Source organism: Leptopilina heterotoma, unplaced genomic scaffold (assembly GCF_015476425.1).
Source record: "Leptopilina heterotoma isolate Lh14 unplaced genomic scaffold, ASM1547642v1 Lhet_180, whole genome shotgun sequence".
In the NCBI taxonomy this organism is placed as follows: domain Eukaryota; kingdom Metazoa; phylum Arthropoda; class Insecta; order Hymenoptera; family Figitidae; genus Leptopilina; species Leptopilina heterotoma.
In genome coordinates, this window is record NW_025110897.1 from 2,396,184 (window position 1) to 2,409,505 (window position 13,322).

A 13,322-nucleotide genomic window follows, 5' to 3' on the forward strand; every position below is an offset into this window, starting at 1 on the left:
TTTTAGTTTCGTTTTAGTTCCTGATTTTTAGTTTCCGTCATTTTTAACTGATTTTCAGTTTAATTCCACTGATTCAAATCGCGAGAATAAAGTCACTGATTCTTAGTCAAATTTCACTAATCTTAAAAGTAGGAATTTCACTGATTCTGATTTAGAGAGTAAATTTCAATAAAATTAGGCCTAATTTTTGATGATTTTGTTCGTATTACTTCATGTAATAAATGTTTTTTATAATAAACAAAATATGATCATTTATTTTATATAAATATGTCTATTTTTTATAAATTATGTTTAATTATTTGATTTTTTAATTATGTTTTGAAAATTAATTTTTCATCGTCAAACTCGAAACACTGTTGGCGCGCGCAATTGTCGTCTAGTGTTCTATTAAATTTATATATTTACTTTCTTCAAAAGTAAAATTATTAATTATCTAAGATATAGGTAATTTGACATATTCTTGTAAGTTCAAAGGTAAACTACTTTTTAAATTCATAAAAATACTATAAAGTATTTATTTTATAAATTTTTTAAATCGCCTAGCTACAGACGGTGTTGCATCAAAAAGCCAAAAATTAAAAAATACCAATGCATTTTTTTAACTTTCGAATTTTTTCAAAAAAGTGTTATAACCTTCGTTCAAGTTGATTTTTTGTAATCGGAAATGCGGCAAAGATTCCAAGTTACGCTAATATACTTAACGAACAGTTCGCCAAGTTTCAATTTGATCGGTCTAGCCGTTTTTAAGTGATGCTCGTACGAAATATCGCTGATAGCAGACATACTTTTTATTTATGACATGTATTTTTGGAATCTGTACTACTTAAGGGCATTTGAACCATTATGACGTCACAGTTTTAGAACACATGCTTTGCGCAAACTGTGATGCCATAATGGTTCAAATGACCTTAAATGATAAATTATGCAAGAAAAAATTAATTTTGAGGAAAACAAAAGACTGATTTTATTAATATAGATAAAGAAAAATAAATATTAATTTAAAAAATTATTTTTAAATAAAAATTATGCATTAATATCAATTAAGAGTGTATATTAATTTGTTTTCAATTTTTTTTTAGTAATTTTTTAAAAGTGTTAATAACGTTTCATTTTTTAACTTAAAGAATATCTTATTTATGAATATAAAATCAATAATTATCAAAATTTCCATTTTTTAATGGTTTAAACATTTTTAAGCTTTCTAATTTTATATTTTAAATTATTAATTTTCTACTATTTTTATTATAAAATTAAAATTAAAATTACCAAAAATACCTACATACCAAGTTTGAATGCAACCGATTACAATTAGATGAGTGCAATTTTTTACAGTTATTGATTTTGATGACCTCCAAAAAATCAGTTTTGGATACCTTTGATTCAATTTTATATTAATGAACTCTGTAAATTGGTCCTCAGTAGATTTAAAACAGCTTTTTTTAAAAAAAAAAAAATCTATAACTGAAAAGCGCCTTTTTTTGATTTAGTTCTTATAGAAATAATAATTGAAAGACCATACATTAAAATAATGGCCAATTCAAGAAATCTGTATATTCAATATATATTTACAAATCAGTGCGTGAAAATTGGATATTTTTCAAAATTTTCGTATGATTTTTTAACCTAAATTTCGAATTCTTTTAAAGTTTCCGATCAATTAATTATATATGAAGATATTTAAATTTTATTTATCCTTAACAAAAACAGAAAGGATAAATATATCTTATAATTGAGCGTATCACATTCACAGCGGTTCCACATGTAGGCGAAATCGTGAGTCGTGTCATGTGTCGCAGTCGCACACCTATTTAGCTTCCCTAGTATGTCGACATAACTCATATAGAAGGATTGTTGGAAAACTTCCGAAAGCAATTTCCGGAAATACTTTGAAATATTCTGGATATTATTATTCTAGAAAAGCATGCGATTCTTAGCATTTATTTTAAATTTGTCAAAATTTTTTACTAAATTTTATAAAATTTAGATAAATTTGAATTTTTACTTAAACAAACCTTTTAATAAAGCCGGATACACGACACATTTCAGTTTTACCATATATAAATTAAATTTTTTTTAAAACAGTATTTTTTAAATATAAAATGGAATATTTATTATTTTTTTGATTGACCTTCCATGACATAGTGTACCATAAGTAACTGAAAAAAGGTTAATATTTTGTAAACCATGCATTTTTCTATTTTCAAGTAACACTATATACAGAATATTTTAGACTTATTTTCTAAGAATTTCCGTCAAAAAAAATTACTTCCGGAAATTTCCCATACTTCCACATGAGAAGGGGAAAGCATTGCGTTAGTTAAGTGCGATGGTGGGGTGTGTGACTGACGATTTCGCCTACATGTGGAACCGCTGTCAATGCAATAAAAGGTCAGGCGCGCGGAAGCACGCTCTAATACCAGTCGGCAGTGTTTCCTCAACTGCAGATATTATCAGCAGATCTACTGACATTTTTCTTTTAAAAATCGATACTGATTTTTTTATTTTTAAATTTTTTTCATATAATTCTATCGATGTTTTAAAAATTGCAAGAATAAAACACAAAGAGATGAGAATCGATTAAAAAGTTTGGAGTTAGGAAGGAGTAGGACTAAACAAGCACATTTTGTTTAAAAATGAGATATTATTTTGTCTAATTTCTAATTTTAAGCTCAAGGGCCCTTAATTAAGTATTTAAATAAATATTAATATGCTGTTCAAATACAAATATTGTACACATTTTATTGTCAATTAACGAAATTAACATCTATGTATAATGGTATATTGTGCAAACAATAATAATTAATATAGTATTTTATTATAGCTCAAACCACCTGCAACAGCGGCTTAGGAAGAGTAGTTTATGAAAGGTTACCGGATCATCAGTTGCAAGACTTTGATGATGACATGGTAAGTTAGTAAATTAATCATTCAAAAATAATGTTTTTTCTTTAAGAAAAATTTTTGCTGTGAAGTATTACACTTCTGAAAAGAAATTTCTGTTATCCTGCATTATTTTCAAAGTTATAAACAATTATGTAGTTGTCAATGAACTCTAAAGTATACTTTCCCTTATTAATTATAACCTTATTTTTTTGAGATGATTCAAAACTTTCAAGTGAGACAGAAAACCAGATAATTTAGTGAAATTAATATTTATTTGACATTTTCGAAATCTGAGATTATAAATTAAATTTAGCGTTCGTCAATCCGAAATAAGACACATAAGACAAAATATTTGTTACTAATGTAACAAATATAACAAATTATTTATTTGAATAATTTTTTAAAAATAATTTTGTAAAATGACTAGGTAGATATTAATTTTTGTATTAACTTAATTTATTTTAGTTTTTTTGTAAAAAACTTTTATTTGTAAAATTTTAATTTTTTAAAAAATAATTTTTATTGTTTAATAAAGTGGCCTGATGATGGTGTCAAACCAAGACACCGAAACGTTGCACAACTAATGTAACATTGTTTCATTTATCACTCTTCCGATAATCGAATAAAAAAGGATTTACAAACTTCAACAACGGAAGAAAAAAATCGTCTATATATTACAAATTCAAATTAACAACATTAGATTTTGAATCAAATGAGAAACAGTCGTTTAGATATTAGTAATTCAAACAAAATTGTTACCAAAATTATTTTTTTTAAAGATGATGGGTTGCACCGAAATCTAAAATCCAATCAAGAAATTCCAAAATTATATTCAAATCACAATTATTCCAATCTCAAAGTTTCTTAGTTATAATGTGTTATAATGTCACTTTTGTGAATCGACATTTTTACGAAAAGTTATTTTTTCAAATTGTCATTTTTGCGAATTGTCACTTTTGCGTAAATTCATTTTTGCGAATTGTCATTTTTACGAAATGTCACTGTTGCGAAAATTCATTTTTGCGAATTGTCATTTTTACGAATTGTCACTTTTGCGAAAATTCATTTTTTCAAATTGTCATTTTTACGAAATGTCACTGTTGCGAAAATTCATTTTTGCGAATTGTCATTTTTACGAATTGTCACTTTTGCGAAAATTCATTTTTTCAAATTGTCATTTTTACGAAATGTCACTGCGTTGCGAAAATTGCTTTAGTGAATTATATGCATACAAGTTTACTATAGCAATTTTCACAAAAATGACAATTCGCAACAGTGCCATTTCGTTAAAATGACAATTCGAAAAAATGGCAGTTCCTATAAAAATGACAATTCGCAAAAATGATAATTCGAAAAAATGATATTTTGCAAAAATGACTTTTCGCAAAAGTGGCAATTCGTAAAAATAGCGATTCCTAAAAGTGACATTTCGCGAAAATAACAGTTCGAATAAATACAATTCGGTAAAATGACAGTTCGGTCAAATGACATTTGGGGAATAATCATGCGCCTCATAATTTTAATTGTGTCTTATTTCGGAAATCGTGGAATCATTGGAAAGTGAGAATGATAAAATAAATTTGTAATTAGTAAAATTGAAGATTCTACAATGTTAGGTATATAATTTTCCAAGATAAAATGACTAAAGCTTTTTTTACAGGTGCGAGATTCTTCTCCTCCATTTAGAGTATTCGAAAAGTGTCAAGAGTTATGCTTAAGAGATAGAACGGCAACGAACAATTTGGTGCGTGCTTGTACAAGTTTTGATTTCCAACCAGGAAGTAGAATAGCGTCGTTTAGAGGAACACCTGAATACGAAGACAGCAGTTGTTATCTCACTAGAGAGCAAGCGCAGCCTGACGGGATTGGCAATTTGATGCTGGTACCAAACAGCGTGCATTTCACAGAAGTGTGTTTGACATGTAAGCTTTTTCTGGAAATATGTCATATAAGTTAAACAGTGCCTTGTAGCACGTGAAAGGTTTAAGGAATAAGTTCAGGTTGGCCTCAGGCTGGATGCCAACCATAATAAGTTGCCATCAAGTTTTTAAATCAATATTAATGTGAATAAAATAAAAATTATTAGTAGGTATTTATAACTTTTAAATTCAGTTCTTATAACTCAAGAATAAATAATTTTCTATGTATGAAGATTAATTTAAAACAATGAATATGTATACAAATTTTAAATTAGTCAAGAATAGATTAGGAACAGAAGCAGTGTGTTTAGAGTTGTTTGCCAATTCAATAACTTTGAGCATTTAACTGAAAAAGAATCTTCCATATGCATTTATTTGTGAATTACAAAAATTATTATTGGGACGGATTCAAGAATTTATGTAAAAACATGAGAATAAGCCGGATGAGAATGTGAGAAAGTTTGAAACACTAAATTTGAGAATTTATGAGTACTAATTTTAGTAAGAAGTCTGAGAAATAACATTTTGTTTAACGAAGTTGAGTGATAAATCATCTGAACCGGCTAATGAGATACTGATTTTCGTACACGAGACGCGTTCAAGTGTGTGCTGCCATGCGTGAGCATTATAATAAACTTCAGAAAAGTAATAATATTCTTAAGTTATTACAAGCTCATGTCATGAAAGGTTTTTGTAAGTTTGGCATTTCATAAAAAATTGCTACGTGCTTACTTTAAAAAATTAAAAAAAGATATCTATTGCATTTTAACGACTTTTCGAATGTTCATAGTTATTAGTTCTGTCCTCCTTTTTTTAAATTTAACATTGTGGAGAAAATTTTGAAAATAAATTTGTAGAGATTGAAACTTAATTTTTAAATTTATTATACTCCCAGTGGGCAAAAAAACCATGTTCGTTCCAAAAAACAGTTTTAAGCACGATTTTGGAACCGTCATGGTTGTTTGCTTACTGGGCTGTAACTAATATTTTTAAATAATATATTTTCTGAAATGGAATAAATTATGTGATTGTTTTAGCAAATCGAATAGAAAGAGATTGTCCGAATCGACGCTACATATTTGAAAGGCATCCCCGAAAAAAATTAAAGTTACAGCTTACGGAAATAAAAGAAGTTCCAGCTGCTAATCGAACAGAATGTGAGGACAGGTTTGTGCATAAAATTTATGTTTTCCTTTCTTAGTTTTAAAGGTTTTGCCTATCACTTTTATCATCTGGCTTTTTATTATAAACATCTACGTTTATAATTCTTCTACAAAACTGTAATGTAAAAAATGAGATTTTGTTCATTGCAATCAGGATGCAATATTTTTTATATTTTCAGATGTCTGAATGAATTCAGCTTTATTTGTCGGTCAGCAACATATAACACCGTAGAAAGAAGTTGTGCCTTAAGTCGCTTCACAAGACGTTCTTATCCTGACTATTTGGAAGATGACCCTAATTCAGATTATCTCGAAAATACTTGTCTTACTGGTGAGAACCAATTTTGGTTGTTAAAATACAAATATAAAAGTTGGTGAATTGCAAGTCAAATTCACAAAAACAATTAAAACCCCACATTTTTAAAATGTTAATTTTTAATTCTCAAAGTAAAAAATAATGCGAAAATTCTTTTTCTTAATTATGTTACTTTGTGTCAAATTTCTGTACATATTGAAAATTTAAATTGGATTATTAGAACAAAAGTTACAGATTTTTTAAAAAAATGGTACAGAAAAATTCAAAGTCTTGCATCTCCGACATTTTTTATTTTTTTCAAAGAATATTTGAGACAGGGGTTTTTTCTTCACTTAAGGAGTATATACACAGTAGAGTATGGACCGAATCCCAATAGGCCATGATAAATGCCATTAATAAGCGGCCATAATTTAAGAACCAATGAATTCATTTTTCTTACAGCTGATCGTCGCTGTGATGGTTTAATGGTTTTTGTAAAAGAAGTTAAGATGCGTTTAAAGGGACCATTTGAACTTGACGTTTATGCAAATTTAACTTTGGACGAATGCCAAGCTCTTTGTTCAAGAGCAGAAAAATACTTTTGTCGAAGTGTTGAGTACGATGAACAAACTCATCAATGTGCTATTTTCGAAGAAGACTCAATTTCTCAGAGAGACGATATAGGCGGAAACAATAGTCCGACCCAACATTTTTACGAACTTGTTTGCTTAGACAATCGTAAGTATTATCATTATTAATTATCATCTGTTAAGAGGTTTACTGGTGTCACATGTACCTACACCTTCGTATATTATAAGCAAAGTTGTGCAGACAAATCTATAAGTAGAAAATAATGAAATGACAACTTTTTAAATAGCACGTGGTTCTGAGTATCCAGATAAGGGCGTAACAGCAACGTCATTTAATGATGAACGTCGTCCAGACACTGCTTTCGAAAGGTACAGAAATGCCCGATTGAGTGGAGAATTCCATTCAGAAATCACAGGAAGAAGTCTCAGCGAATGCTTGGAAGAATGTCTAAGGCAATCAAGTTTCCCATGTAAAAGCGCAGTTTACTCTGAACATTTCCATACTTGTCGGCTAAGCATGTTTAATCAAAGAGACAGACATCGGATAATATTCGACGCGGACTATGATTATTATGAAAATCTTATGCGTAAGTACTTTAACACAAACTGCATCTTAACTCGGAAAGTCTAAATGTTAAACATCGTCCTTGTGTCTATTAGTAAATTTTGTCTCATATTCATTTCATTAAGTTCAAAATGACCATGTAGCTCTAAATCAGATTTTTCATTAAAATGCTGTTTTAAAATTTTGAAGAATCGAGAATCAATTAATATTCTAATACTTGTTAATTTCATATCTTGCAAAATGTTTGTAGATCAATATCTAGCTGGTGAGACCGATGTATCTTCACATCGTCCTGATCCATTAGGTCAAGATACCAACTACGACAGACATTCTCTCGGACGCCCAGGTAAAATAATTCATCAATTTATTTTTATTAAGTCATTTTACAAAGATTAATCTTTGAAGAGAAGAGATATTTTGAGGGAAAATACATGAATTAATTTATCTAAAGATACCTAATAACAATCATTCCAGTTTTTTGTATTGGGATAAAGCGAACTCCTAATGTGTCACTAACACCGAAGCGCATTGGGGGGTTTACTCTAATACTTTTCTCTCGCCCCGAACACTTTTCTCTTCTTGTGATTAAATAGAGGTTCTATGGACAGAGCCAAATTAAAAACGTGGGTTACTTGGAACATAACAATGGAAATTTAAAATAGAAACTTAAATTTTGTGAAAGAATATGTTACTATTCTTTAATACCTCATCTTACTGTGTTATATTTGAAAATCGTTTTAAAGTATTTATCATTAATTTTAGGGTATGTCGACGACTATTACAAACCTTCTCATGGAATCGAAAAGGATATTCGTTTCTCAGAAAGATATCCGGAATCAAATTCACTACCTCTAGGACGGTATCCTTTTCCAGAAGGTCATCGTCATCCTGGTGAATTTAAATTATACCCAGCTAAAGATCACTACTTATCTGATGATAAATATAATAGAATTTATAAACATCGTTATCCACCTAATTTAGACAATTTTCCCCGTGAAAGATATCCATCAGATAGACCGTTGATAAATGAAAATAAAATTCCCATGCGTGGGACTTATTATTCAGACAACACTGGCAATTATCCTGCTTATGACCCTGAAAGTGTAAGTAGATATCCAGTATATAGACGTCGATTTTTGAATACTTTACCACCTTCACAAATTCAACATCTGCAGGATCACTTTCCTAATCAAGAGAATTTACGTTATTCGCCTGGATATATAAAAAATAACAGACGCTATCCTATAGAAGATTTACCAAATAGAGACTTGTTCTTTAAAAGAGGAAGGTGAGTTTCCAAGTTAAACATTAACATGCCACTAAGAACAAACAAAAAAAGCGGTCAAATTTTTGTTAATTTATTTAATTATCTCTTAAATTCACTAACACTACTAGATAATGTTCTCTGTATGGCTCATAAAATCATTATATATTATGAATCTGCATAATGATATACAATCTTTATGAAGACTCCTGATTAACAGACATCCAGGAGTGAATGGGAAAGAGCACTTTGATCGTCCACCTTACATCGAAAGCATGGCCTACAATCCAGTACGGCCCTTATCTAACGAAGCTTATGGAGAAGGTGGAGTAGGTGGAGTAGTCGGTGGTGGCTATATAGGGGAAGGTGGTATTTATCAGACTAAACCCTTTGTCATAAATGGGCCTATAAGCGACAGACCTCCCTTACTCGCACGGTGTGACGAGCAAACCAACTTTCGACGAGTAGCGCACAGGATGCGCGTGCGGAAACCTTTCATTCGTGGCTCAACTTCGGCTCCATCTATACAGAACTGTGATCGAGAGTGTGCAGACACGAGACATTTTGTATGCAGATCTTTCAATTTTAAGCCGCTGGCCAATGAGCAAGGTAGTGATCAAGATAATTGTGAACTAAGCGACAGGGATTCAAGGGACATGGATATGAATAATCCTCTGTACTATGATTCTGGAACGGATTTTGATTTTTACGAGAGAAATAATGGTAGACAAGGATCCGATAACGATTGTCTTGATGGTAAGCCATACGAAGTTATTCAGGAATATATTATATGCTAAAAATAATTCTTTTTTATTTGCAGTGACTCAAACTTGCAGTGAAGATGGAATGGAATTTACGCTTAGAACACCTGAAGGTTTTACTGGTAGAATTTATACTTATGGATATTACGATAGATGTTTTTTTCGAGGTAGTGGAGGGACAATAAATGTCTTACGAATAAGTGGAACTCAAGGATATCCTGATTGTGGAACTCAGCGGGTAAGAAGATAATAGCTTTAAAAATAATTTCTAATTTATTTAATAAAAATACATTTAATACTAGTATGGAGACGCAATGACCAATATCGTGGTTGTACAATTTTCTGACTATGTGCAAACAGCAAAAGACAAACGATTTAATCTCACTTGTCTCTTCCGAGGCCCAGACGAAACTGTAGTTACATCTGATTACATCGGAGCAGGGTACATATCAATTTTCTTTGTAATTTTAATACATAATAATAATAATAACTAGGATTACTTAGTAATCTCCCTCTGGTCAAAAAAGCATGTTCGGTCTAATAACGTTCTTAAAACGTTTTTAGAACGTTTCATGTCCACCAAATAATCTTTTAGAACATACTTTTTGTTTTTTGCCCAGAGGGCTGCATGTTTAAAAAATAATTGAATGCTGAATATATTTTGCCAAATTAGTAACAATAATTTTTTTAGGAGATCAGGAGCACCAATACCAATCGAATATCTTCCAGCTGAAAACACACTGAATAATCGTGTTCGTTTACTGATTCTTTATCAAGGCAGACCGACCACAACAATTGCTGTTGGTGATCCACTGACTTTTAGATTGGAAGCGCAAGACGGGTAATACTTTCGGATTCTATAACATTAGATTTATTATCTTAAAGTGAATGTGTTGGACCGACCTGCGAATAATTAGTGAAACCGCAAACCTATGTCTATAAATAATATTATTATTTTAATTTTCCAAATTAAAATTACGAAAAAATTTATGGGACCTGCGTTTCGATACCCAACTGAGTTAGTCTCTTATTTGATCGTAGTTTTAATTTTGAATAAAACTTCTCACTACTCGCCAATGTGGTTAAGAGTTAATATTAAAAAATTGTCTTTATATTAATTAGAAGCAAAAAGAATAGTACTAATTCAATCATATTCTTTCATTAAATAGATCTGTTTATCCTGCTGATATTTTTGCTACAAACGTCGTAGCCAGAGATCCATATTCTGGAAGGAGTGTCCAGTTAATAGACAGATATGGGTAAGAAATATATTTGCTTAGATAATTAATTATAGAATGTATCTAAAAAATGCGCGTCATAAATTATACTTATAATATTAAACTAACACTGCTTAAAATAAAATTTGAATTGCACTCACACACAAATCCCCTTCTGAACCGAATATAATATTAATTTATAGGAATTAACCTTACCTTACTGCCACAATTGTTTGAAATCTCCACTATTACTTGTGACAGAGTAATTGAATATTATTATTTTTATTTTGTAGATGTCCTGTTGATAACTTCGTGTTCCCTGGTCTGGATCGTTTAAGAGATGGAGACAGTTTAGAAGCTCGATTTAATGCATTTAAAATACCTGAATCAAATTTTTTGGTCTTCGAAGCCACAGTTCGTACTTGTCCTAATGGCTGCCAACCGGCCTATTGTTCTTCTGGAAGTGGAGCTGGAAGAAACGAACCATCTTTTGGAAGAAAACGAAGAGATTTAGAATCCGAAAATATTATCAGCAGAAATGATACCGAAGAAAATGTTGCAATATTAACTATAGCAGAGAATGATATAAATAATCAGAATATGTCATACGAGTCGATTGAAGAAGGCGAGGAAGAGTATGTGAGAGAAATGATAGAGGTACGAACAAATTATTATACGTGACAATTAAAAGAAACCTATCGACCGAAATAGTTCATCTTCTGAATTTCGTTATTGACCAATTCTTTTTTCGTGTTCATTTGAAGAACGAAAAAAATTCAATACCATCTTAATATTTTACGCGGAAAGAATTTGTTGGTCGAAACATTAGATAAACATTAAAACTGAATTGATTGGAATTGGCTTTCAAGAAATCTTAGCGTCAAAAAAATACATAGGAATCGGCCAAAAATGAAACTCAAAAGAATTGATAATTTAACATTTTCTGTGGAAAGTTAAAAATTTTCAATTCTTCTGAATTCCCCGCTTATTCCTGGGTTTATACTGTTCAAATGACATGTTTTATTGGCATGACATTAATTTTTTTGTTTTTATGTTTAATTATAGTATAGAAAAAAATAAGGTTAATATGATTTCTAAACTTGCAGGTATTTGCTTCAAGAAATGATTTAGATGAAGAGAAAGAAACTATTCTAATTGAGCAACAAATTAATGCTTTAGAAAAAATTTGCCTATCATCGAATGAATATTTTGCTCTTATTGCTGCTATTATAACTCTCGTTGCTGTTTTATTTGCTGTATTAATTTTGCAGATATTGATTTGTAGGTATGATAAAAATTTTATAAAATGAATAATTACGTATTACGAGTAACATCTCAAATAACTCAACATTTGAGCCCAATATTGTGTGAATATCTCCAATATAATATTGAGTCAATATTATCTTGCATTTAAATCTAATTAACTAACGCAATATTTTCTATTACAGAAAGTACAGTCATTTAAAAGCTTTACAGCACAAAAACATGAAAAGGTCGAATAACCACAACCAAATACATGATAATTTTTCTAACAAAGGATCTATAAACTACTCTTTTCTAAGATCAAGTTTTCAAAAAGCAGCACGCTCCATGTAAGTAATGTGATAATACCCACTTCCTTTAAAGTAGAACTATGAACAAAAAGTTTTGAACGTTCAAATGAACGAAATATTTTTTGTTAAAAATATTTTCATAGATTATTGATTACAATTCAAATTAAAAACTCAAATTTTACATTTAGAAACATTATAATTAATTTGCTTAATAGTGACGCAAAATTATAGTAATACAAATTTAATTTGAAGAAGAAATAAATCAATTTCGTTCATTTGAACGTTCAAAACTTTAACCTCCTGTAGAACTTGATTTTATACATTAGATAAAAAGTAATTTTCAATTACTTTTAAGTCTCTTTTCTAAAGAAATGTATGGAGCGGTCCACGCCAAGTACAAAAAGTTAAAAAAATACCCCACATGGAAACCTGTTTTTCTTAGGCTCATGAAGACGTTTCTTTTTCAGAGCCATTAGCAACATAATGTCCCAAAGAAGAACTTCGGAAGAAACTCAATCAAGTCAACGAAGTAATGTCGATCCCAGTGAACCGATTTACACAGATCCTTCGCTTTTCGAGTTTAGTCGTTCTGCTCTTATAGGTGCTCAAGACCTACCTTACTAAAAGACGAATAAATAAAATCCTGATGAATATCGACCTTGTTCAAAAAATTATATCTTAAATACAATTTAAGTTTTTACACAAATATTGCAACACTATTAAATACGTATTACTTGCTTCAAATTTTCAGTTCCAAATACTGGTTCAATAATCATCCATTACAATATCGCGTTACTATATATTACATTCGAATTTTTAATAATTTAAGTACCTACTTAAATCATTAATTTTGATAAATTACATTGATTTCACTTCTTTAAATTCTATCAGCTAAAAATATCGCACTACATATTAAATATGCTATAAAATGTTCAATCCTTAACTTATGTTAACACTATTTTTCCCATTTCACTGCACAAATCATAAATTTTAAGAAAATTAAATAACTTTTTTTAATTTAAGTGACTAAATTTCTTATCGATTTATCAAGCCCGATGCTTAAACTTTAATTTATTTCAATTTATTTTTTATATCTAATTGTGGCGATAATA

At 29.9% G+C, this 13,322-nt stretch overlaps 1 protein-coding gene across 7 annotated transcripts in view; it reads left to right on the plus strand.

Annotated features, from left to right (window-relative positions):
- The window catches only part of LOC122499974 (beta carbonic anhydrase 1-like), a 69,092-nt gene extending 56,143 nt beyond the window's left edge, over nucleotides 1–12,949 (plus strand). For 3 of the 7 annotated variants that reach the window (XM_043608591.1, XM_043608590.1, XM_043608588.1), the window contains 17 exons: nucleotides 2,822–2,907; nucleotides 4,544–4,805; nucleotides 5,840–5,969; nucleotides 6,145–6,296; nucleotides 6,723–6,998; nucleotides 7,138–7,437; nucleotides 7,666–7,761; nucleotides 8,178–8,703; nucleotides 8,900–9,435; nucleotides 9,500–9,678; nucleotides 9,743–9,882; nucleotides 10,132–10,281; nucleotides 10,610–10,699; nucleotides 10,951–11,314; nucleotides 11,764–11,942; nucleotides 12,106–12,249; nucleotides 12,678–12,949. In XM_043608591.1, the coding sequence (XP_043464526.1) occupies nucleotides 2,905–2,907; nucleotides 4,544–4,805; nucleotides 5,840–5,969; nucleotides 6,145–6,296; nucleotides 6,723–6,998; nucleotides 7,138–7,437; nucleotides 7,666–7,761; nucleotides 8,178–8,703; nucleotides 8,900–9,435; nucleotides 9,500–9,678; nucleotides 9,743–9,882; nucleotides 10,132–10,281; nucleotides 10,610–10,699; nucleotides 10,951–11,314; nucleotides 11,764–11,942; nucleotides 12,106–12,249; nucleotides 12,678–12,834 (3,684 nt within the window). In that variant the 5' untranslated portion in view covers nucleotides 2,822–2,904 and the 3' untranslated portion in view covers nucleotides 12,835–12,949. Of the gene's footprint in view, nucleotides 1–2,821; nucleotides 2,908–4,543; nucleotides 4,806–5,839; nucleotides 5,970–6,144; nucleotides 6,297–6,722; nucleotides 6,999–7,137; nucleotides 7,438–7,665; nucleotides 7,762–8,177; nucleotides 8,704–8,899; nucleotides 9,436–9,499; nucleotides 9,679–9,742; nucleotides 9,883–10,131; nucleotides 10,282–10,609; nucleotides 10,700–10,950; nucleotides 11,315–11,763; nucleotides 11,943–12,105; nucleotides 12,250–12,677 lie in introns of those variants that run through there. The other 4 variants (XM_043608589.1, XM_043608592.1, XR_006301416.1 and 1 more) reach the window with 4 other exon arrangements.
- Nucleotides 12,950–13,322: the final 373 nt, after the last annotated feature.